General features: G+C 40.7%; 1 protein-coding gene across 4 annotated transcripts in view; it reads left to right on the top strand.

The window, feature by feature from the left end:
* The window catches only part of mmadhcb (metabolism of cobalamin associated Db), a 42,838-nt gene extending 21,438 nt beyond the window's left edge, over positions 1–21,400 (top strand). For all 4 annotated transcript variants that reach the window (XM_063048584.1, XM_063048586.1, XM_063048587.1 and 1 more), the window contains exons 7-8: positions 10,557–10,643; positions 17,111–21,400. In XM_063048584.1, coding sequence (XP_062904654.1) covers positions 10,557–10,643; positions 17,111–17,308 — 285 coding nt within the window. In that variant the 3' untranslated portion in view covers positions 17,309–21,400. The remainder of the gene's footprint in view (positions 1–10,556; positions 10,644–17,110) is intronic.
* Positions 21,401–24,108: the final 2,708 nt, after the last annotated feature.

The raw sequence follows: 24,108 nt of genomic DNA on the forward strand, positions 1-24,108 counted from the left end.
GGTTTTGTGATATCACTCAACCAGCCAATCTATCTCACTTCTGCATGAGCCCTCATTGCCATCTGAGATTTTATCAACAAGTGTGGGATTATCTGCAAATTTGTATAGGGTTTGAGCTCTGTTTAGCCACAGTCATAAGTCAAGAGTACGGAGAAAGTGGAGCAGTGGGCTAAGCAAACTTTCTTGATGTGCATCAGTGTTGATTGTCAGCGAGGAGATATTATCACTTATCCGTACTGACTGGTCTCCATGAAGTCAAAGATCCATTTGCAGAGACCTTGGTTTGGACACTTGCTGGTTAATACTGAGGGCAAGATGGTATGGACTAGGACGTATAGGACTAAGATGATGAGATGCTGAGGTTATGGAATTCTTTATCACAGAAGGAAAAATTGCTGAATTTATTTAGGAAGAGATAGATGGATTTCTCAAGATTTAAAAAAAAAGAACAGAAGGATAGGACAGAACTGCTGTTGAAGTAGATGACCATATTGAATGGCAAAGCAGGTTTAACGGGCCAATGGCCTACACTTATGGGAAAAAAAGTCCTAAAACGTCAACTGTACTTTTTTTCCATAGATGCTGCCTGGCCTGCTGAGTTCCTCCAGCAATTTGTGTGTGTTGCTTGGATTTCCAGCATCTGCAGATTTTCTCATGTTTGTAATGGCTACATTTTCCTGCTGATTTTAGACGGCTCAAACACAGTATAGTGTATTTGTCTGTATTTCCATTTGAAGTTGCTGAATTGTATAGGAACAGGTGGTTTTAGAAGTGCTATGATGGGTTATTTATAGAGTGACTTATTTATTAGAATATGGATATGCTGCAGCTGTTGATAAAATATTGAGAGGTATCCTTGATTTTTTTTATACATTGATTTGTGAGATCCTGTACTAATTCATGCTGGAAAAGGCATTTCTTCTTGAGCTCCGTTGAGAAGGTGACAACAGGCCCGTCTCTTAAATTACTAGAACCGGTGGAGTCTGATGCTGGCCAAATGCTGTCAGAGGTCCAGACTTACAAGTTAGAAGCTGGAAAGTAAATGTTGGTCTGAATGCCTTGTGCAATGGATTCCAGGTTATCTATGTCAATTCCTTTGGGAGGAAAAAGAATGGTCTAAGAGATTTAAAATACACACAAAAGAATTTCAACAAAGATGAAGGTCTCACTCTAAGAACTGGAATTCGATTGTAAACAAGGGAAAGCGAAAAACCTGATTGGTTGAGGACTAACCAATCAGTAGGAACATATGACAGGGGTATATATATCACTGGATTAGACATGCCTGGGCATCGTCCTTGATGCAGATGGCAGAGTTTGTCATCAAAATGTCAGTTATAATTGATATCCGTACCAGGCTGGAAGCCTGAGAAGAATCTATTCGTCATATACACCAGGGAAGCACTAGATCCTTTCTTTAACCTGGTAAAGTTTAACCTGGCTGGTGGTGCAGTGAGATCAGCGCCGGACTCCGGAGCGAAGGTTCCCGAGTTCAAACCCAGTCAGGCCGCTCCGGGCACGCTTTCCATCCGTGCCAGGTTGAGTGCCAAGCTCGCAACTCAGCCTCTTAAAAAAACAAAGTGTGCTGTGAGAAGACGTGGGGGACCACTCACAGAATCTTTCCTCCAAGACAACCACTTGAAAAAGTGGTCGCAGAGGCTCTGGCAGAGTATGGCACACAAAAAAAAAAGTTGAACAGCAGTATTTTTTTTGTATTCTGGTTTACCATAGAACCATAGAAACTACAGCACAGAAACAGGCCCTTTGGCCCTTCTTGGCTGTGCCGAACCATTTTCTGCCTAGTCCCACTGACCTGCACACGGACCATATCCCTCCATACACCTCCCATCCATGTATCTGTCCAATTTATTCTTAAGTGTTAAAAAAGAACCTGCATTTACCACCTCGCCTGGCAGCTCATTCCATACTCCCACCACTCTCTGTGTGAAGAAGCCCCCCCTAATGTTCCCTTTAAACTTTTCCCCCCTCACCCTTAACCCATGTCCTCTGGTTTTTTTCTCCCCTTGCCTCAGTGGAAAAAGCCTGCTTGTATTCACTCTATCTATACCCATCATAATTTTATATACCTCTATCAAATCTCCCCTCATTCTTCTACGCTCCAGGGAATAAAGTCCTAACCTATTCAACCTTTCTCTGTAACTGAGTTTCTCAAGTCCCGGCAACATCCTTGTAAACCTTCTCTGCACTCTTTCAACCTTATTTATGTCCTTCCTGTAATTTGGTGACCAAAACTGAACACAATACTCCAGATTCGGCCTCACCAATGCCTTGTACAACCTCATCATAACATTCCAGCTCTTATACTCAATACTTCGATTAATAAAGGCCAATGTACCAAAAGCTCTCTTTACGACCCTATCTACCTGTGACGACACTTTTAGGGAATTTTGTATCTGTATTCCCAGATCCCTCTGTTCCACTGCACTCCTCAGTGCCTTACCATTAACCCTGTATGTTCTACGTTGGTTTGTCCTCCCAATGTGCAATACCTCACACTTGTCTGTATTAAACTCCGTCTGCCATTTTTCAGCCCATTTTTCCAGCTGGTCCAAGTCCCTCTGCAGGCTCTGAAAACCTTCCTCACTGTCTACTACACCTCTAATCTTTGTATCATCAGCAAACTTGCTGATCCAATTTACCACATTATCATCCAGATCATTGATATAGATGACAAATAACAATGGACCCAGCACTGATCCCTGTGGCACACCACTAGTCACAGGGCTCCACTCAGAGAAGCAATTCTCTACCACCACTCTCTGGCTTCTTCCATCGAGCCAATGTTTAATCCAATTTACCACCTCTCCATGTATACCTAGCGACTGAATTTTCCTAACTAACCTCCCATGCGGGACCTTGTCAAAGGCCTTACTGAAGTCCGTGTAGACAATATCCACTGCCTTCCCTTCATCCACTTTCCTGGTAACCTCCTCGAAAAACTCCAACAGATTGGTCAAACGTGACCTACCACGCACAAAGCCATGTTGACTCTCCCTAATAAGCCCCTGTCTATCCAAATGCTTGTAGATTCTGTCTCTTAGTACTCCCTCCAATAACTTACCTACTACTGACGTTAAATTCACAGGCCTATAATTTCCCGGATTACTTTTCGATCCTTTTTTAAACAACGGAACAACATGAGCCACTCTCCAATCCTCCGGCACTTCACCCGTAGACAGCGACATTTTAAATATTTCTGCCAGGGCCCCCGCAATTTCAACACTAGTCTCCTTCAAGGTCCGAGGGAACACCCTGTCAGGTCCCGGGGATTTATCCACTTTAATTTTCCTCAAGACAGCAAACACCTCCTCCTTTTCAATCTGTACAGTTTCCATGGTCTCACTACTTGATTCCCTCAATTCCATAGATTTCATGCCAGCTTCCTTAGTAAATACAGACGCAAAAAACCTATTTAAGATCTCCCCCATTTCCTTTGGTTCCGCACAAAGCCGACCACTCTGATCTTCAAGAGGACCAATTTTATCCCTTACAATACTTTTGCTCTTAATATACTTGTAAAAGCTCTTTGGATTATCCTTCACTTTGACTGCCAAGGCAACCTCATGTCTTCTTTTTGCCCTCCTGATTTCTTAAGTATTTTCTTGCACTTCTTATACTCCTCAAGCACCTGATTTACCCCCTGTTTCCTATACATTTCATACAACTCCCTCTTCTTCTTTATCAGAGTTGCAATATCCCTTGAGAACCAAGGTTCCTTATTCCTATTTAATTTGCCTTTAATCCTGACAGGAACATACAAACTCTGCACTCTCAAAATTTCCCCTTTGAAGGCTTCCCACCTACCAATCACATCTTTGCCAGAGAACAACTTGTCCCAATCCACGCTTTTTAGATCCTTTCTCATTGCTTCAAATTTGGCCTTCTTCCAGTTCAGAACCTCAACCCTAGGACCAGATCTATCCTTGTCCATGATCAAATTGAAACTAATTTACCTCAGTCTTTTTAATGGACAATTTGCAGATGGAGTTAAATTATCTTATTATCTTATTACAGTTTTATTTTAATGGAACGAATTGACTCTGAATTGTAGATCAACTCAGTGTGTAATATGACCATTGATTAGTGACCCATTTCTGCTTCTTCATGTGCCTTGCATGTTACACGCTTGGGCGATCATGGCTGTCCACATCAAACGATCCCTCGCAGCGTCAATGATATCTTGCACACTTAGATCTGTTAGTTCTTTCACAGTGTCCATTTATTTTCTCCTTTGCCTTCCTCTACCACGTTTCCCAGGCATACGGCCTTGTAATGTAAGGCACTCTATTTCTCCCTTTCTGATGACATTGCCTAGGAAATTTAAGTTTCCTCTCATTTAATGTTCTCATTTAAAGATCTTTTTGTATGGGCACGTTGGAATACTGTCTCAATTGTTACCCCATCTCTATATGATATTTTCAGCATTCTTCTAAGAAACCACATTTCTGTTGTTTCTAAGTCTCTTTGGAGTTCTGGTGTTATAGCCCATGTTTCGGAAGCATTCAGCAAGATTGACCAGATGTTACATTTTAGTAGCCTAAGCCTTGTTGTCATAGAAATGTGTCTGTGGTAAAAATGGGTTTCATTTTTTGGAAGTTGGTTTTGGCAATGGCAATTCTTCTTTTTATTTCTACTTTACTTCTAGGATCTTGTGATGTAAAACCACCAAGGTAATTAAAGCTGGTCTTTTGTTCAATCTCTTGGTTACCGATGTACAATTGGCAGTTGGGAGTATCCTGCTGTTTTGATATTACCATACATTTCGTTTTTTTACATTTGATGGTTAGACCAAAATCTGCACTTGTTTGTACTACTTTGTCTCAGAGGATTTGTAGGTCTTATGCTGCACTTGTTAAGGTGGTATCGTCTGCATATCTTATATTGTTGATGTTAACACCTCCAATTTTTATCCCATCTAGGTCTTCTATTTCTCTGAGAATCATTTCACTATAGATATTAAATAATTCCGGTGAGGCAACGTATCCCTGTCTAACTCCTCTTTGAATTTTAGTCCAACTACTTATATTATCATCAATTTTTACTGCCGCCATTTGGTTCCAATATAAATTTTGAAGCAGTTGTTGGTCCCTTCCATCTATGTTTAGTTTGGCGAGAATTTGAAATAATTTTTCACGTTGCATTTTGTCAAATGCTTTAGTGAAATCAATAAAACATAAAAATACATCATTTTGATATTCAGTTGCCTTTTCTGAAAGCATTCGAAGTATGAAAATTGTGTTCCTAGTTCCTCTATCCTCAATAAACCCACATTTCTAAACTTCAGTTTAGAAGTTTCTGGTCTTAACTTGTTTTTAATTCTACTCAGAACAATTCTCAACAAAATCTTTATTATATGACTCCTAAGCCTGATTGTTCTATAATTTTTGCAGTCAATAGTTCCAGGAATTTTTGGCAGAGTTATAAATAATGATTTCAAGAGATTGTCAGGCAATACACCAGACTCATATATGCCATTAAACAGTTCAAAAAGAATATCTATGCCCAGATCTTTTAGGGCTTGTATCATTTCCACTGAAATTTCATCAGGTCCATGTCTGCTGTGCAGCTGTAAAAGACCCAGGAACTTTTATTTTTAATAAACTGCTTTTAAGATCATTTGACACTAATATTTGGAGGTATTTTGTATCAAGAGATACTACAGAATCAAATAAATAAGGTAAAGATAACAGTTTTTAAAATCTATATACTACTAAAACTCTCATGCTCTGTTTGTGACCTCCAGTTAGCGCAAATGGTGCATTACAGTGGTACTTTTTTCGGCTAAATCGAATTAAAATGTGCTAACTTACAGAATGCAGGCAAAGTTCAGGGTTATAAATTTGTATAAAATTGCTCATTTGCCAAAATCAACAGGCTCCCTTTTAACCCGAGAGCTGATCCGCCATCATGGAAATCAGGACGTGACAGCCCGACGCATGCGCATGGCCATCCTCAGCAGTGACACCTACTCGAGCGAAAGGGCGGGGCACCCATCAATAAGAGATAATTAAATCTTAATGTAATGACGTACTTCGAAACACCCATAAAACCCTTTGCTGCAGTCAAAGGACAGCAGTGACTATATCACGTCCATTTAGGAGAGCTCCAACCACATCAAGAATAATCAGCATCCTTTGGTGTTATTGCTTCCTATCTTTTACCCAGCATTAGGGTTAAAAAAAAATGGTCAGCCTAATTATGCCGCGTGGAAAGAGAAGGGGGACATTATGGTCAAGAGATGATGCCAAGCGTCGTCGGGAAGTAGTAAGGAGAGGGAGAGAACAGAATCGGATGAGGCCTGGGCCGCATGTCTCCAGGATCAAAGAGTCAGGTCAAAAAAAGATGAGAGAAGAAGAGACAGAGGAGGAGAGGCATGCGTGCCTCTAGGATCAGAGACAAACAACGAACAGCAGAAGAGAGGAAGAGACGGGGGATGAAAGGGCTGCACATCTCCAGAATGATGAGAGGCACGAGGGTGGCAGATAAACCAGAAATTATGCCATCAAGAGTGTCTTTCGTTAAATAAGGAGCAGCTATATTTGCTGAGGTTTTCTACTTCAGTTTCCAAAGCAAAGCTATACCAATAGCATTCAGGAAAATTTCATGTTCCCTAATCTGAGGAAAGACATCTTTGCCATAGAGGGAGTACAAAGAAGGTTCACCAGATTGATTCCTGGGATGGCAGGTCTTTCATATGAAGAAAGACTGGATGAACTGGGCTTGTACTCGTTGGAATTTAGAAGATTGAGGGGGGATCTGATTGAAACGTATAAGATCCTAAAGGGATTGGACAGGCTAGATGCAGGAAGATTGTTCCCGATGTTGGGGAGGTCTAGAACGAGGGGTCACAGTTTGAGGATAGAGGGGAAGCCTTTTAGGACCGAGGTTAGGAAAAACTTCTTCACACAGAGAGTGGTGAATCTGTGGAATTCTCTGCCACAGCAAACTGTTGAGGCCAGTTCATTAGCTATGTTTAAAAGGAAGTTAGATATGGCCCTTGTGGCTACAGGGGTCAGGGGGTATGGAGGGAAGGCTGGGTTCTGAGTTGGATGATCAGCCATGATCATAATAAATGGCGGTGCAGGCTCGAAGGGCCGAATGGCCTACTCCTGCACCTATTTTCTATGTTTCTATGTTTCTATTCTGATCACATCAGACTGCACTACCCTTCTCTCAAAGGGTGCCCCAATGGGTCAACCCATTGTATAGTTGTCTACAAATTTTATGTTCCTCTATAACAAGGCCTTTTTAATGCCATGGACCTCTATCATTAACCAAGGGGTCCATAGGATGTGGAGCTATATAGGTTTCTGCATTATTTCTATTTATAGAAACATAGAAAACCTACTTAGCTTAGAAATTACTTTGGGTTACTCATAGCCCTCTATTTTTCTAAGCTCCATGTACCTATCCAGGAGTCTCTTAAAAGATTCTGTTGTATCTGCCTCCACCACCATTGTCGGCAGCCCATTCCACGCCCTCACCACTCTCTGTGTAAAAAAAACAACTTACCCCGGACATCTCCGCTGTACCTACATCCAAGCACCTTAAAAGTTTGCCTTCTTGTGCTAGCCATTTCAGCCCTGGGAAAATACAAGCAAAAATAAAGAAATTAAAAGTTGGGAAAATATATGACTTTGATACATGATGTATGCATTAATATCTCATATGACCTGGGCTAGGAGAGAAGAATAACCACTTAAAAAACTGCATGTTGGAAAAGGACGGACTGAAATATTCAAACTGAAGCAATAAAAACAGACAGTGGAAACCTGTAACACCAAAGGGGAAAAAAAAGTGAGGAATATTAGGGAAAATAATGAAAATTGGCCTGAGGTTGGACTGGAAAAAGGGCTGATAGTGGACTCATTTTAAAAAATTAAAAAGATGATCTTCATTCAGTTCTATGGAGATAATTTATTTTCTTAGAAGCCAGAATGGCAACTACAAGTTGAAGCTGCGAAATATTTGTTCTGTAATTCCAGAGCAGGACAAAGGCTGTTGTGTTTTCAAAAACTGCAAATGCCTTGTAAGGCTATAGCTGCTGATTAATATAATAAGGTTGATGGCTGCATTCAATGGCAATTACATAAAGATACTTCACTGACAGGGCATCAATCTTAATGCTGAGCTGATTACATTTTAGACAATACTTAACCCCATGTCCTCCACACCTGAGGCCATGTAATTATGAGGTCAAGCAGTATTAAAGGTTGAGTGTAATTGGACTAGTTCAAAGAAATGGAATTCAGTCATCATTTTCAAGTTAGGCATTTTGTCATTTTTATATATTTTGGCTTTTGTGTCTTCTATTCCACTGTTAAGTGGTAAGACAATGCAATTTTTGAAACTTACAAGTAACCTTTTTTGAAGCAAAGGAATTTCTGTACAGTGGCACTGAGTATTTGAAAGAGCAAATACTAGGGAGTAGAGAAAAGATGTATCATTTCTGTGTGAGTGCTACACATTTATCAGTTATCACTAACTGTTCTGACATTGACTTTCTCCTGAGATGTTTGAAGTAGTACTGATGATGCCATGAACATTTTAGGTAAAGAATTCAGGATTTTGAGCTGCTGGTTAATTAATTGTGCGATTCTTTCAAAATCAGATTATTGCTGAAGGTAATAAAGGGCTGAATCTGTGCAGAGACAAAAAGACACCTTGAATGAACTGGATGCCAATTTCTGTGGGCAGACTTTGTTTAATTTTATAGGATTGTCATTGGCAAGAGCACCATTTATTGATCATTTCTTATTGTCCTCAGAAAGTGGCAGCCATCATCTTGAATCATAGCAACACTTTCACTTTAAAAAAAAACACTCCAACCTTAGGTACTCCTGTACACTGGTGAGACCCAACGTAGATTGGGGACCGCATTGTCGAGCTTCTCAGCTCTATCCGCAAAAGCATACTTTCCCGGTGGCCAATCATTCCCATTCCGACATGTCTGTCCGTGGCCTTCTCTTCTGCCTCGATGAGACCACTCTCAGGTTGGAGGAGCAACGCCTCATATTGTGTATAGGTAACCTCCAACCTGATTTATCTAAATTCCGGTTAAAATAATATCCTTCCCCCTTTCCTCTTCTGCTTTCCCACTCCGGCCTCTTACTTCTTATCACCTGACTATCTCCTCCCTCGGTGCCCCTCCTTCCCTTTCTCCCATTGTCCTCTCTCCTCTCCTATCAGATGATACTTCCTGCTCAAGCTAACCCTAACCCTAACCAATCACCTCCCAGCTTCTTTCTTCATCACCCCCTCCCCACCCACCTGGCTTCACCAATCACCTTCGAGCTTGTGCTCTTCCCCTCCCCTCACCACCTTATTCTGGCTTCTGCCCCCTTCCTTTCCAGTTCCAGTGAAGGGTCTTGGCCTGAAACATCAATGTGATTCATTTTTATGGATGCTGCCTGGCTGCTGAGTTCTGCCAACATTTGACATTTGTTGCTTAGGTGAGGAATTTCTGAAGTTAGGCACAGGAACAGTAGTGGGTTTTCAGATCAGGGTGGTATTTTGGAAAGAAACCTTTATTTATCTTTGCCAACATGGAAGTTATGATGGAACATTGCTTGTGCAGACAACATTGGGATTTTATAGATAACTTAAAGCCAAGATAGGTGCAGCCAAAACTGTCAAAACAGTTTCACTTTTTATTTTCTACTTTTTTGTTAAGCACTGAATGGTTTTTAATTATAGTCTCTATTAATAAAAAAATCTGTTTTCCACCTTGTTTTTAGGTTTGAAGTAAAGAAAATGAGGCATATTAAAACTGGAAATGTAACTTCATTATATTGAACATATCTGAGAATGATTAAAATCAGACCAATTGTGTTTCAATAAAGGATCTGCAGTATGTTACTGATAAAGTGCATATGAGCAACAAAGGGTATTAAATTAGTAGTAGTTTTAAGATATAGGATCCTGTTCAAGAAGGCCATCCCAAAACAGTATCTTTATATTCTGTATTCTGTCTTCTTACCTCGAATCTTTTCAGATGGTAAAATGTCTAAATATTTACCCAGTGCAACTAAATACTCCAGTTCATAGAACAATAAACACTTTAAGTCCTTGGCAGCCCCTTATCGTAGAGTACAATCAGTGTCAGTCTTTTGATTGAGTTGAATACAAATTTTATCAGATTGAAATCTAGCTAAAGACGTTTTTAGCATCAGTTAATATTCTACAGTCAACAATTATTAAAAATGTTATTAATAGTCAATTTTTTGTTTATATATCATTTGTATCGAGCACTTTGTCAATATTGGCAATTCAGCTGTTTTTCAATGTGGGAGTTAAGGCTGTTTAGAATTTGGAAAGTAAATGCCAGCCATTTTTGCTGCTAAATAATTGCAAGTGCATTAAATTAATGTATTGGGCTTTAATTATATTATACTCTGTCTTAATTTAATCTTTGAAACCTTGGGGATCTTGCATTCTATTTTAGCTTCAACCTCATCTTTCAATTATTAAATTTAAAATGATAATTTAAATCAATTATTGTTTGATTTCAAGCTAAGCAAGCGTTTATTTTTCAGTTCATTAATGGTGCCAAAGAAATCTGCTATGCATTGCACTCAGAGGGTTACTGGGCTGACTTTATTGATCCATCTTCAGGACTTGCTGTAAGTATTCTCCACAATTATTGTCTTTTTTTGTTTATAGTCATTTAAATGAAAGGAGAAAATGATGGAAATATTCAGGTTGAAAAATGAAAGCTGAAATCAGCAGACAAGGGGAGTGGAAATAAGTGTTGATTCAGTGTTACCGATTCTGACCAGCAGAGAAAGGGGAACAAGGGGACAGACAAAACAAAAGAGAGCAGGAGACGAGGAGAGACTGAAAGGGAAAAAAAAAAGATGTGGTGCTGAAAAGTTCTGTCAGAATGCTTGCAGCAGGTGGTCATGGTAGAAATGACAGTTCCTTGGGAAAACCATATTGAGGAGAGGTTTGAGCATAAAAAAGCCAAATACCAGGAGCTGATAGAGCAGTGCCAGAAATAGGGGTGGAAGGCACAATGCCAGCCTGTGGAGGTGGGGTGTAGAGGTTTTGCTGGCTGGTCGCTGGGCAGAATCTACTCTCTCCTTGGCATTACAGGGACTGCAAAGAAAAGAGCCATCATGACTGTCATAGCGGCTGCTGAGTCAGCCTCCAGATGACTACGAATCAAGAGATGTGACTTGTGGACCAATACTGCTGGGACACAAGCCAGGGCCTGTCCAACCCTGGCTGGGTTGCCTAGGTGAGGGTGTCTGATGTTGAAACACCCGATGACCCCAGGTTATATCAGGTTGTGTCCCAGTGCATCCTAGGATGTGCCTCAGCATCAAAGAGAGTGACAGAGGCTAGTGAATAACAAAAGGTGTAAGTAGAAGACGATGAATGGAATCTGAAACTACTTAACCATAGGAGAAGATAAATAATGCTGAGAATGTGAGACTCTTATCAGCTGCTTATCTGAAATTGTTGAACTTCAGAGGCTCAGTGCGCTGTAACATTTGAATTCAGCATTTTTCCTCTCTTTTTCTGGTGATTTTGAGTTTTATCCTTCATCATCCAGTAATGCCTTCTCAGATTTATCGTCTATTATCCTCTGGCCTTTACAAATCTTTCAATTGGCACCACTCCTCTTCTGACAAAAAGCTATGAACCTGTACAGAATTTTGCCTGATCTGAGTATTTCTAGTATTTTCTCTTCATTTAATTACTGAATGAGACATGTGACTTGTATAGAAATCTTTATCTATTGTACTTTAGAAAGTAGGAATTTATCCAAAGTAAGGCATAACAATTACACAGCTAGTAGAGCTGCCCTCCCTCAGCACTTGAGACTTAGGCTCAATTCTGACCTATGGTGCTGTAGTCCGGTGAAGTACACATTCTCCCTATGGCTGCGTGGGTTTCCTCTGGGTGCTCCATTTTCCCTTCCACATCCCAAACGTATGCCAGTCCGTAAGACATAGGAGCAGAATTAGTCCATTCAGCCCATCGAGTCTGCTCTGCCATTCCATCATGGCTGATTTATTAACCCCCTCAATCCCATTCTCCTCCCTTCTCCCCATAACCTTTGATACCCTGAACGAATTAAAACTTATCAGCCTCCACTTTAAATGTACTCAGTGACTTGGCCTGCATAGCCATCTGTGGCAAAGAATTCCATAGATTCACCATATTCTGGTTAAAGAAATTCCTTCTCATCTCTGTTAAATTGATGTCCCTCTATTCTGAGGCTGTGCTCTCTGATCCTAGACTCACCCACGATAGGAGAAAACCCCTCCACATCCAGTCTATCTAGGCCTTTCAGTATTCAATATGTTTTAATGAGGTTCTCTCTTCCCACCCCCCCCCATTCTTTTTAAACTCCAGTAAGTACAGGCCCAGAGGTTCTTATATGTTAACCCTTTCATTCTCAGAATCATTCTTGTTAACATCCTTTGGACCCTCTCCAATGCTAGCACATTTTTATTTTAAGGCAAAGGGCCCAGAACTGCTCACAATACTCCAAGTGCAGTCTGACCAATGCCTTATAAAGCCTAAGCATTACATTCTTGCTCTTATAGTCTCATCCTCTCAAATTGAATGCTAACATTGCATTTGGCTTCCCTACCACTGATTAAACCTGCAAGGTAACCTTAAAGGGATCCTGCACAAGGAGTCCTAAGTCCCTTTGCACCTCTGACTTCTGAATTTTCTCCCTGTTTAGAAAATGGTCTACACCTTCAATCCTTCTATCAAAGTGCATGACCATACACTTCCCTACACTACATTCCATCTTGCCCTTCTTTGCCCGTTCTCCCAGTGTCTGAGTTCTGCAGATTCACTGCCTCCTCACCACTACCTGCCCCTCTGCCTGTCTTTGTATCATCCACAAATTAACCTGGACATTGTAAATAGCCTCTAGTTTGTAGAACAGTGGTAAAGTTAAGAAAATATGGAACAGTACCAATTGGAATTAATGTAAATGTGTCCAATGGTCAGTGCAGACTTGACGAGCCGAGAGGCTTATTTCTGTGCAGTATGACTCTATGATTCTAACCTCACTTTCCAAGGCAAAGAAGGTTAAATAGATGGATTTATGAAATGGCAAAACTGAAGTACAAGGATAGATTGGACTGATTAGGTCAATATTAGCTGATGCTTAAATAAATGAGAATTTCTTGCAGAAACCTCTGATATTCTATTAGGGACATACAGTTGCCAGAAAAAAATTTGTGAACCCTTTGCAATTACCTGGTTTTCTGCATTAATTACTCGTAAAATGTGGTCTGATCTTCATCTAAGTCACAATAATAAACAAACACAATCTTCCTAAATTAGTAACACACAAACAATTGCTGTTCTTCTCGTCAATACTGAGTACACCATTTAAACAATCACAGTCTAGGTTCAAAAAAGTATGTGAACCTCTGGCGTAATGCCTTCTTCGTAAGCCATTTGAAGTCACGTGTTCCAACCAATGAGATGAGATTGGAGGTGTGGGTTGTAGAGGTGCCCTGCCCTATAAAAAAGACACACAAAAGTAAGGTTACTGACAGAGCCTGCTCTTCTCAAGGAAGATCTGTTTATGTGCACCATACCTCAATCAAAACATTTGGTGGAGGTTATTGCTTCTAAAGGAGGTTCTACTAGTTATTAAATACAAAGGTTCACATACTTTTTTCAGCCTGTGCTGTGGATGTCTAAACAATGTATTCAATAAAGACATGAAAAGTACAATTGTTTGTGTGTTATTAGTTTAGGCAGATTGTGTTTATTCAAATAAACTGTCCATTGGCCTGATGAACTAAGTAACACCTCCTGTCTATGTCTTTATATTGTGCATTTTATGTTTCTTTCAGGACTTAGAGCCGTACAACATTGAATATTGAACAGTACACCACAGAAATAGGGCCTTCAGCCCACAATGTAGTAATAATCAATATAATGACACCCCATCACTTCTTCTTGCACATGGATACTATGAAGGCTAGTGCCCATGATGGAGCTGACTAAGTTTACAACTCTTCCCCCCCACTCCCATGCCAGACAGTGATGCAGCCAGTTAGAATCCTCTCCTTGGTAGATCTGTAGAGATTTGCGAGTGTCTTTGGTGATATATCAAATCTCCTCAAACTTCTAATGAAATATAGCCACTACCATGCCTTCTTTGTAACTGTATGTTGGGCCCAGGACAGATCCTCTGAGATACAACATTGACACCAAGAACTTGAAATGGCTCATTCTTTTCACTTTTGATCCCTTTATGAAGGTTGGTGTGTGTTCCCTCATCTTACCCTTTCTGAAGTCCACAGTCGGTTCTTTGGGCTTACTGATGTTGAGTACAAGATTGTTGTTGCAACACCACTCAACTAGCTGACATATCTCACTCCTGTACACCTTCTCATCATCATCTGATATTCTACCAACAATAGTGCTATTATAATGTTTGTGAATCCTTGGTTCGTGCAAACTTGTAAATGATAGAAAACAAAATTCTTTGAAACTCCTTTGATTGTAACATAAAAATATGTTTCTTTGTAAAAGTTGTGAGTTTGTCCTTTTAGCTTAAGCACTGATCAATTTTAAATATGAATTATTCAGAGGACTGGTACGTATCACATTTTGAAAAGCACAAATGGTCTTGATCTTAATAAATTGTTTGAGTTTCACTCAATGTCTTAATTGGGAATTGTACTATCTAGATATTACTACCACTTACCAAGTTGCTCATAGAAATGTTGGTTCTTGTTTCATAGTGAATATTACAGCACAGTACAGACCCTTCAGCCCACAGTGTTGTGCCAGCCTTTTAACCCACTCTAAGATCAATTGTACCCTGCCCTCCTACATAGCCCTCTATTTTTCTGCCATCGATTTGCCTATCTAAGTGTTTCTTTAATGCCTCTAATGTATTTGCCTCTACCACTATCCCTGACAGGGCATTTGACACATCCACCACTCTTTGTGGGGGGATAAATACTTTATCTCTGAAATTCCTCCCTCCCCCATACTTTCCTCCAATCACCTTAAAATTATGCCCAGTTGTATCAGCAGTTTCTGCCCAGAGGAAAAAGTCTCTGACTACCCACTCAATCTGTGGGTCTTAATCATGTTTACCTCTATCAAGTCACCCCTCATTTTCCTTCACTTCAAAGAGAAAAGCCCTAGCTCACTCAATTTATCCTCATAAGGCATGTTCTTTAGTCCCGCATTCTGGTAAATCTCCACTGCACCCTTTCTAAAGCTTCCACATGCTTCTTCTAAAGAGGCTCTTGAACTCAATCCCTCAACTAAATGAAGGCCAACATACAATACGCCTTCTTAACAATCTTAGCAACTTTGAGGGATCTGTGGACGTGGATCCCAAGATCCCTCTGTTCCTCCACATTGCTAAGAATCCTGCTATTAACCCTGTATTCTGCCTTCAAATTGGACCTTCCAAAGTTAATTACTTCACACTTTTCCAGGTTGAATTCCATTTGCCACTTCTCAGCCCAGCCCTGCATCCTGTCAGTGTCCTGTTGCAACCTACAACTGTCCACACTCTTCACAACTCCACTAAACTTTGTGTCATCTGCAAACTTAGTTACATGCACTCATCCAGGTCACTTAAAGATCACAACGAGCTAGAGTCCCAGAAGAGATCCCTGCAGAACACACATCAAAGTTGCTGGTGAACGCAGCAGGCCAGGCAGCATCTATAGGAAGAGGCGCAGTCGACGTTTCAGGCCGAGACCCTTCGTCAGGACTAACTGAAGTTCACCAGCAACTTTGATGTGTGTTGCTTGAATTTCCAGCATCTGCAGAATTCCTGTTGTTCCCTGCAGAACACCACTGGTTACCAGCTCTCGGCAGAATACGCTCTGTCTGTTAACACTCTCTGCCTTCTATGGGAAAGCCAATTCTGAATCCACACAGCCAAGCTTGTCTGGCTGCCGTACTTCCATACTTGCTGTCTTTCAGAATGAGCCAACCGTGGGGAAGCCTTATCGAACGCCATACTAAAATTCATGATCACTTCATCCTGATGCTTGGGTATTAAAATTGTTTAATAACTCTCTCAGAGTAATGCGGTTGTACTTTTATGATCACTATCAGGTTATTATCAAAAAGCTTTAAGTATACAGGTGCACATTCCTTTATCCAAAATTCTGAAATCCAAAAAGCTCTGAAAACCGAAGTTTTTTTTGCCGACAGCTGACATCATTCAGGTGTGACGTGGCAGCACTAGCAGAGGCCGCCAGACGTCAGTTGTGGCTTAGCGCTTGTACTGGTTACACATGCATTTGCTGTTCACTGATATTTTGTGTTCACTGTTGACTTTGTGTTTAATTTCACTGTGAAAATGTCGGAAAGAGCTGCGGGTTCCCCTATAGGTAACAATGAGAAAAAGAGAAGGAATCTTCTCTATCAATAATGCAGAAAGAGGAGTTATTGCAGAAGCTTGATTGTGGTGTGTCTGTGCGTTGTCTTACTGAAGAAAATAGTGTTGGAACTACCACTGTATATGATTTAAATAAACAGAAAGACAAGTTTCTGAAGTTTTACAGTGATAGTGACGTTCTACATTTATTCCAATAACTCATTTACCATTTGTTTGATTCGGTTCATTTGAAACTGTATATTTTTGTTTTATTGAATGATTTTGTTGGAAATAAAATTTCTTCTTGTCTTTATTCCCTAAACAATACAGTATAACAATTATTTACATAGTATTTGCATTGTATTAGGTATTATAAGTAATCTAGAGATGATTTAAAGTATACGGGAGGATGTGCGTAGTTTTGGTGCGCTGCTGGGTTCTAAAGTCCACCGCACTGAGCCAGGTTAAATAAGGGACTTGAGCATACGTGTTTTTTGGTATCGGGGGTGGGGGGGGTCTGAAATCTGAAAAATTCTGAATTCCGAAATGCAATTGGCCCCAAGGATTTCGGATAAGGGATTGTGGACCTGTATTGGATTTATACTGGATTAAATGTGTAGGAAATAATTTGAAAAATGTAGTATAATTTCATATTGAGGAACAATTGTTTATTGAGGATTATTTGACAGCAAATACTTTATTCAGTAAACGTACAAGTATCCATCAATATCCGTCTTTTATTTCTTCCAGTATTTTGGACCCTACACAAATAATACACTGTTTGAAACGGATGAGCGCTATCAGCATCTGGGTTTCCGCATTGACGACCTTGGCTGTTGTAAGGTTATTCACCATCTGCTCTGGGGGACACATGTATTCGTTGGAAGCCTTTTCACAAACGCACCCACAGATTGCCTTGTTATGAAAAAATTACAAGGGAACAAATAGCCTTGACGTGAGACATTGTTTCCCTACTGACAAGAAATCAAAACCAAGTTTGAAAACTATTTTAATAATGCATTTAAGTGCTCATGCACTTTAACAGGAAAACTATAAGATGTTAAATATATTGGTGATATTTATTTTAGTTTATATTTAATGACATTGTAAAAGACTGTGATCATGAGAAATGTCTCTGGGATATGCACATTTGCATTCAATATAAAGAAAATATCACTAAAGAATCCAGTCTCAGCAGTTTTCCAAATGTATTTTGAACACATTATTGATCCTGTGTTCTGTGGTTTGACCCAGTTCCATTGTGGCAGCTTATTAGGTTTCTTAAAGCCAGCATCATTCTACATTTCCTAAAACTTCGGTATGGGTGCTACTCTGTTTTCATAAAAACATCTGGCTTTCCACTATTACTTCTTGTGACTTACAGTACTGTTCAAAAGGCTTGGACATACATATGCCATTGTCCACAGCACTACATAGGAAAGATACGATGTACTGGAGAGACCTTGCACAGTACTGTATTGTCAATGTGGAGCAGAGGGTGAGTTCGTAAATCTGGTGGGAGCAATGGATGTTGGGAATGGTGAGGGTGGAGCTCGCGGGAGGTGTTTCAGACAGATGGCAGAGAAGGAGTGCCAGGGAAAGGGGGGGATTGGCGTGGGTACTGTTATGTGCCAGCAGCAATAGACCACAGACTCAGCTTTTAATATTAATCAGCTATATTTTCAGTATCTACCCAAATTAGATTAGATTATGAGGACACGCAGTCCTCTTTTATTGTCATTTAGTAATGCATGCATTAAGAAATGATACAATATTCCTCCAGTGTGATATCACAGAAACTCAGAACAGTCCAAGACTGAAAAACTGACAAAAAAAAACACATAATTATAACGTATAATTGCAACAGTGCAACCAATACCGTAACTTGATGAAGAACAGGCCGTGAGCACGGTAAAAAAGTTCAAAGTCTCTCAAAAGTCCCACATCTCTCGCAGACGGGAGAAGGAAGAAAACTCTCCCTGCCATACCCGACCACAGTCCGACTCTGAGTCATCCGAAAATGTCGAGCTCCGAGCACCATCTCTGCCGAACGCTTCGACCCCAGCCCCAGTCGCCAGCAGCAGGCAAAGCCGTAGATTTTGGGGCCTTCCCTCCGGAGAATCTCGATCGCACAGTAGCAGCGGCAGCGCACTGGGCACTCCAGATGTTATCCATGCTCTCACAGCTGTCTCCATCAAATCAGAATTGTGCACGGCCTCTATTTAACAAATACGGTATCATTAATACGGACAATTAAACAAATTACTCCCCTAAACAAAAATTAAGTGCTATGCATTTGTAGCTCACAAACGGTGTCAGGTTTGGGAACAGTTCTTCTTAAATCTTACTGAAACACGGTCCCAGAAATGGCAATCCAGATGATTCCAGAAATCCATGGAAACAGGTGAGGGAAAGAAACTTGTAAATCCACACTAAGATAACACGAAGTGGCGATCAGGGAAAATTCCAGAGGATTCACGCTGGGAAAACAATAGCAATCACAGCAGATTCCAGACGTTGAGTAGTGTTCCAAAATCCTCCTAGGGATATCACAAGGTGACAGTCACGGAATATTCCTTAACACAAGTTGTCGCCACCTAACACACCCAAATCCATGTATGAGTTAACAAAAACTGCTTGCCACAGGAATACTCCAGAAATCCAAGTATGGATCATGTAAAGTGAGAGTCACGTATCCAATATGCACTGTGTGCCGCTAATTATCACAATCCTCTGGACATAGAGGAGGAGTAGACTTGTCCGCTGCTGTAGCAAACTCTTCAACTATCTCCACCTAGCTCGCTCTCCTGCTGGTACCTTGCAGTCCGCTGTTCCTTAACTGCCAAATGTTCCAGCAACCTCTCTACATTTTGTTAATGACGTCATCCACCCACCTCATCCAAGCACCCAAAATGACGTTTACGAGGTTAAAAAAATCATTGACGTGTAACAGTACAGACACACCCAGCCCTGAGACACCGGGTAAGGTCATATGATTCCAAACAGTTGAACAGTTGGTTTATTAATCATTACAGAATGTTTTTCTGGTGCCTCCCTCTCCCTTCCCCTTTGCCCAACCATAATTTCCCCCTCCCCCTGCCCCCTTCCCACTGTCAGTCCACAAGAGAGACCCATATCAGAATTGGGTTGATCATTCATATATGTCATGATTTTTTATAAGTACGAGGGGTGATTGATAAGTTCATAGCCTAAGGTAGAAGCAGTCAATTTTAGAAAACCTAGCACATTTATTTTTCAACATTGCCCCCTCCTAGATGTACACACTTAGTCCAGCAGTCGTGGAGCTTACGGATCCCTTCCTTGTAGAGGTGGTCCACAGCAGGGGTGATTGATAAGTTCGTGGCCTAAGGTAGAAGGAGAGGAGTTATTGACTTCAAACTTTCTGCATTATCACTCAAAGAGTGCATGTAACGAGAGCGTCTTGGACCTCCAGAAAGTGATAAGATTGATAAGTTCGTGACCTAAGGTAGAAGGAGATGAGTTATACTGCTGTCATTACATGCACGTGCAGTTCAACTCTTTGAGTGAAAATGCAGAAAGTTTGAAGTTAATAACTCCACCTCCTTCTACCTTAGGTCACGAACTTATCAATCACCCCTGCTGTGGACCACTTTCTGGAGGTCCAAAATGCCGACTTCTACAAAGAAGGGATCTGTATGCTCCATGATGGCTGGACTAAGTGTGTAAATGTAGGAAAAATAACTCCGCTAGGTTTTCTAAAATTGACTCCGTCTACCCTAGGCCATGAACTTATCAATCACCCCTCCTGTATTATGACTTGTGCACCATGCTGTAATTTATCCTAAAGTTGTTTAAAGTTTGGGATTTTTTTCTCTCTACTTGACAAAAATCCATTTAGAAACAACATAATCAAGATTGGATACTTTCTTGATTGTAGAATAAATGCTGTCAAAGAAATGACTTGTTTGGGGAAAGTGCTGATGGTCCTTGTGGCTTTGCCTGAAGGGTTACATGCAGCTTTACTTTAGCATCACTTGTGACTCCCAGCTCTGCGACATGTTATGGGGTCATATAGGAGTAAAAGAGGCCATTCAGCTTATCACTACATGGTGACACCCGGACAACAAATCTGTATTAATCCCTTTTTCCAGCCCTTGGCCCAAAACCACCTCTAGCTGAGTGATTCAAGTGCTTGTCTAGACACTTATTAATGTTGTCAGTGAGTCTGTTTCTACTATTCTCTCAGCCATTTATTCAGATACTCCCTACACTTTGGGGGAAAAGAGGTTCCCCTCAGATCTTCTCGAAATTTTTGTCCCCCAGCATAAATCTGTTCCTCTAGATTTATCCAATTTTGATGTGGGTAGAGGTTTCCTACAGTCTATACCTTTAATTTTTATACCTCTATCAAGTCCCTCTTACCCTCCTCTGTTGCAGGGAGAATGAACATAGCCTCTCCGGTCTCTCCTCAGAATTGAGGAAACATCATGATGAATCTCATCTCGTCTCCTCTCCAGTGCATCATAACTTTCCCATGTAGTTAGTGTTGTGGACAATGGCTTCATAGCTGTAAAGCAAGTTAACCATCTCACATAATATGGCATAAAACACAGAAAAACACTTGCAGGTTTGCTCGTGAAAAGTTTAAATGCAAAGTAAATGAATTATTGCCACTATGCATGTTCTATAAACTCTTAATTTCAGTGTGATTGACAACAGCATTCTCACTGGGTGGCTGTGGTAGTCACTTGCATCAATCCTCAGGAAACAAGCCAACATTTTCATGAGTATTGTGCTGAGGGGCATTGACATCAAAATAGTAACTTCACCAAGTTTCACTCACTGTGTAATATGATCAAGACCCTTCGTGTTTTACAAGAATTTTGCTGACAACGGATTGAAGGTTATCTAATTTCATAGCATTAAATATTATTGACACAATGCTATTTTATTGGATTATTTGATGACACAAGAACAATAAGCATTTGCTACTCTTTTCATATGTAGTTAAATCTTGACAAATTAATTTTGCCCAGCTATCAACAAGGATGATTCAGAAATAAAAACAAACTACCGAAGATACTCAAGTCAGCTAGCATCTGTGGAGAGTAAAATTGAGTTAATATACTTAATAGATGACTGTGCATCAAAAGTGGCGTGTTTCAGCTATTCATTATTTCCAGGCATATCCTGCAATCTGTGCTTAATGCTATCCATGGCACCTACTTTTTCTTGATTACTTCCACACTCACTTCTTTTCATGCTTTAATGATTGCAAACTTGAACAGTTCTTAAATGCTCCAGGAGGACATTCTTCCTCCATTTTCCTGTGACTCCCATCTCAGGCTTGCCGTGAAACAATCGCAGAAGTGGTGGAAGAACTCAGTTGGGCAGTATCTGTGGAAAGAGGAACCAATGAACATTCCATGCAGCGGGCCTCTGAGTTAAAAGGAGAACTTGGGGGAGGAATAAGATATTTCACAAAGGCCTATGCAGCCCCCAACCCTTTGTTCACATAAGTGAGTTTAACAACCAGGGATTTTGAGCAATTTAACTGAGAATTTTTTATTTGTGAATCACATGCTCCTTTTTCACAGTAGAGCCCAAAGAACAGGGAAAATTGGAAAGCACAAAAAAAAAGTTAAGAAACTGAAATGTCAGCAGTTCAGAAGGATTCACCCCCTGTGCTCAGTGCCTAGTTGGACCACCTCTTGCAGCTATTTCAGCCAGTAGTCATTTTGGATAAGGTTTGATTAGTTTTGCACAATGTGCTGGAGCAAGATTTGCCCATTCCTCCTTGCAAAATCACTCAAGCTGTGCAAAGTTAGTCGGGGTGTGGCAATAGACAGCAATCTTGAGGCCTTGCTGGAGATAATCGATCAGGTTGAGGTCAGAACTCTGGGGCACTCAAGGACATCAATTTTCTTCATTTGAAGCCTCTCCATGGTCATTATTCCACTGAAAGATGAACTTCTTCCCCAGTGTAAGCTTTCTGGCAAAGACTAGTAGGGCCTTATCTACAATCTCTGTGTATTTAGCAGCAATCATTTTCCCAGCAATCCTGACTAAATTTCCAGTCCCTGCTGCGGAAAAGAATCCCCATAGCACACTTTACAGGAGGGATGTTGTTACCTGGCTGATATGTAGAATTAAATTTATGCCACACGTACCCCGTCGTGTTAAGGCTAAAAAGTTCCACTTTGGTCTCATCTGATAACAAGACCTTCTTCCACATTTTTACAGTTTCTTCAAAGTGATATTTTGCAAAGTCTTTATGGGCAAGGATATGCTTCTTTACTTTCAGCTAGGCCTTCTTCCTTGCTACTCTTCCGTAAATACTTTTTTTGCTGAAAGACTTCAGAGATTTTGGAACCATGAACTTGATCTCCAGTTAGAGCCACTGACTTTTGCAGATCACTCAGAGTGACTGTTGGCATCACAGTAGCCTATCTTAGAAGTGCCAATCTTCTCCAGCACTTAAGTTTAGAGGGACGGCCTGACCTAGGCAATATGGCTGCGGTTTCATATTGTTTCCACTTCCTTCACAATGGACTGCACTGAACCCCGAGGAATGTTCAGTGCCTTTAAGATGGTATTCACTCCTTCCCCAGATTTGTGCTTCTGTATTATCAGTTGCCTGACTTGTCTTGAAAGTTCTTTGGCTTCATTTTTGTTTGGTCTGATGAAAATCTACCATACTGTTGGACCTGACAGACAGGGGAAATTTATTCTTAAGAATTAATTGAAAACTGGTGATCCTACAATTTTCTACATCAACAGATTGGTTGAGCTGGTAAGGTAATACTGCACCTGTGGAAAGTTAGCGTAAGGAGATGAATACTTTTTCAATCTCACAATTTTGGTTTTTAATTTTTAGTAAATTATTTATAGTTCAAAGTACATTTATTATCAAGGTATGTATATTATATACAACCTTGAAATTCGTCTCCTTGCAGGCAGTCACAAAACAAACACAATAGAACCTGTTAAAAAAGACCATCAAAAACCGAATTTGAACAAAACCACCAAATCATGCAAACAATAAAAAATAAGCAAATAACATTCAGAACTGAAGTTAACAAAAATGAGTCCGTTAGTTCAGCGCAGAGATGAGTAAACCTCACGGAGTAAAGAGCTGAAAACCATCTTGTCGCTCGCTTCTGGCCTAGCGTATAAATTGGTCAGTCAGTGGGTGGTTCCTCGTTCCTGGGCCTGGGACCCAGTGCCTTGACTCAGCCCGTACCTGACCTATCCAATTCAGCCTGGTGCTTCATAGAAACATAGAAAACCTATTGCACTATACAGGCCCTTCGGCCCACTGTGCTGTGCCAAACATGTCCTTACCTTAGAAATTACCCACGGTTACCCATAGCCCTCTATTTTTCAGAGCTCCATGTACCTGTCCAGGAATCTCTTAAAAGACCCTACCATATCCACCTCCACCACCATCTCCGGCAGCCCATTCCATGCACTCACCACGCTCTGCATAAAAAACTTACCCCTGACATCTCTGTACCTACTTCCAAGCACCTTAAAACTGTGCCCTCACATGCTAGCCATTTCACCCCTGGGAAAAAGCCTCTGACTATCCACACGATCAATGTCTCTCATCATCTTATACACCTCTGTCAGGTCACCTCTCATCCTCCGTCACTCCAAGAAGAAAAGGCTGAGTTCACTCAACCTATTCTCATAAGGCATGCTCCCCAATCCAGGCAACGTTCATGCAGATCTCCTCTGCACCCTTTCTATGGTTTCCTCATCCT

The sequence above is a fragment of the Mobula hypostoma genome, chromosome 5 (assembly GCF_963921235.1).
Source record: "Mobula hypostoma chromosome 5, sMobHyp1.1, whole genome shotgun sequence".
NCBI lineage: Eukaryota > Metazoa > Chordata > Chondrichthyes > Myliobatiformes > Myliobatidae > Mobula > Mobula hypostoma.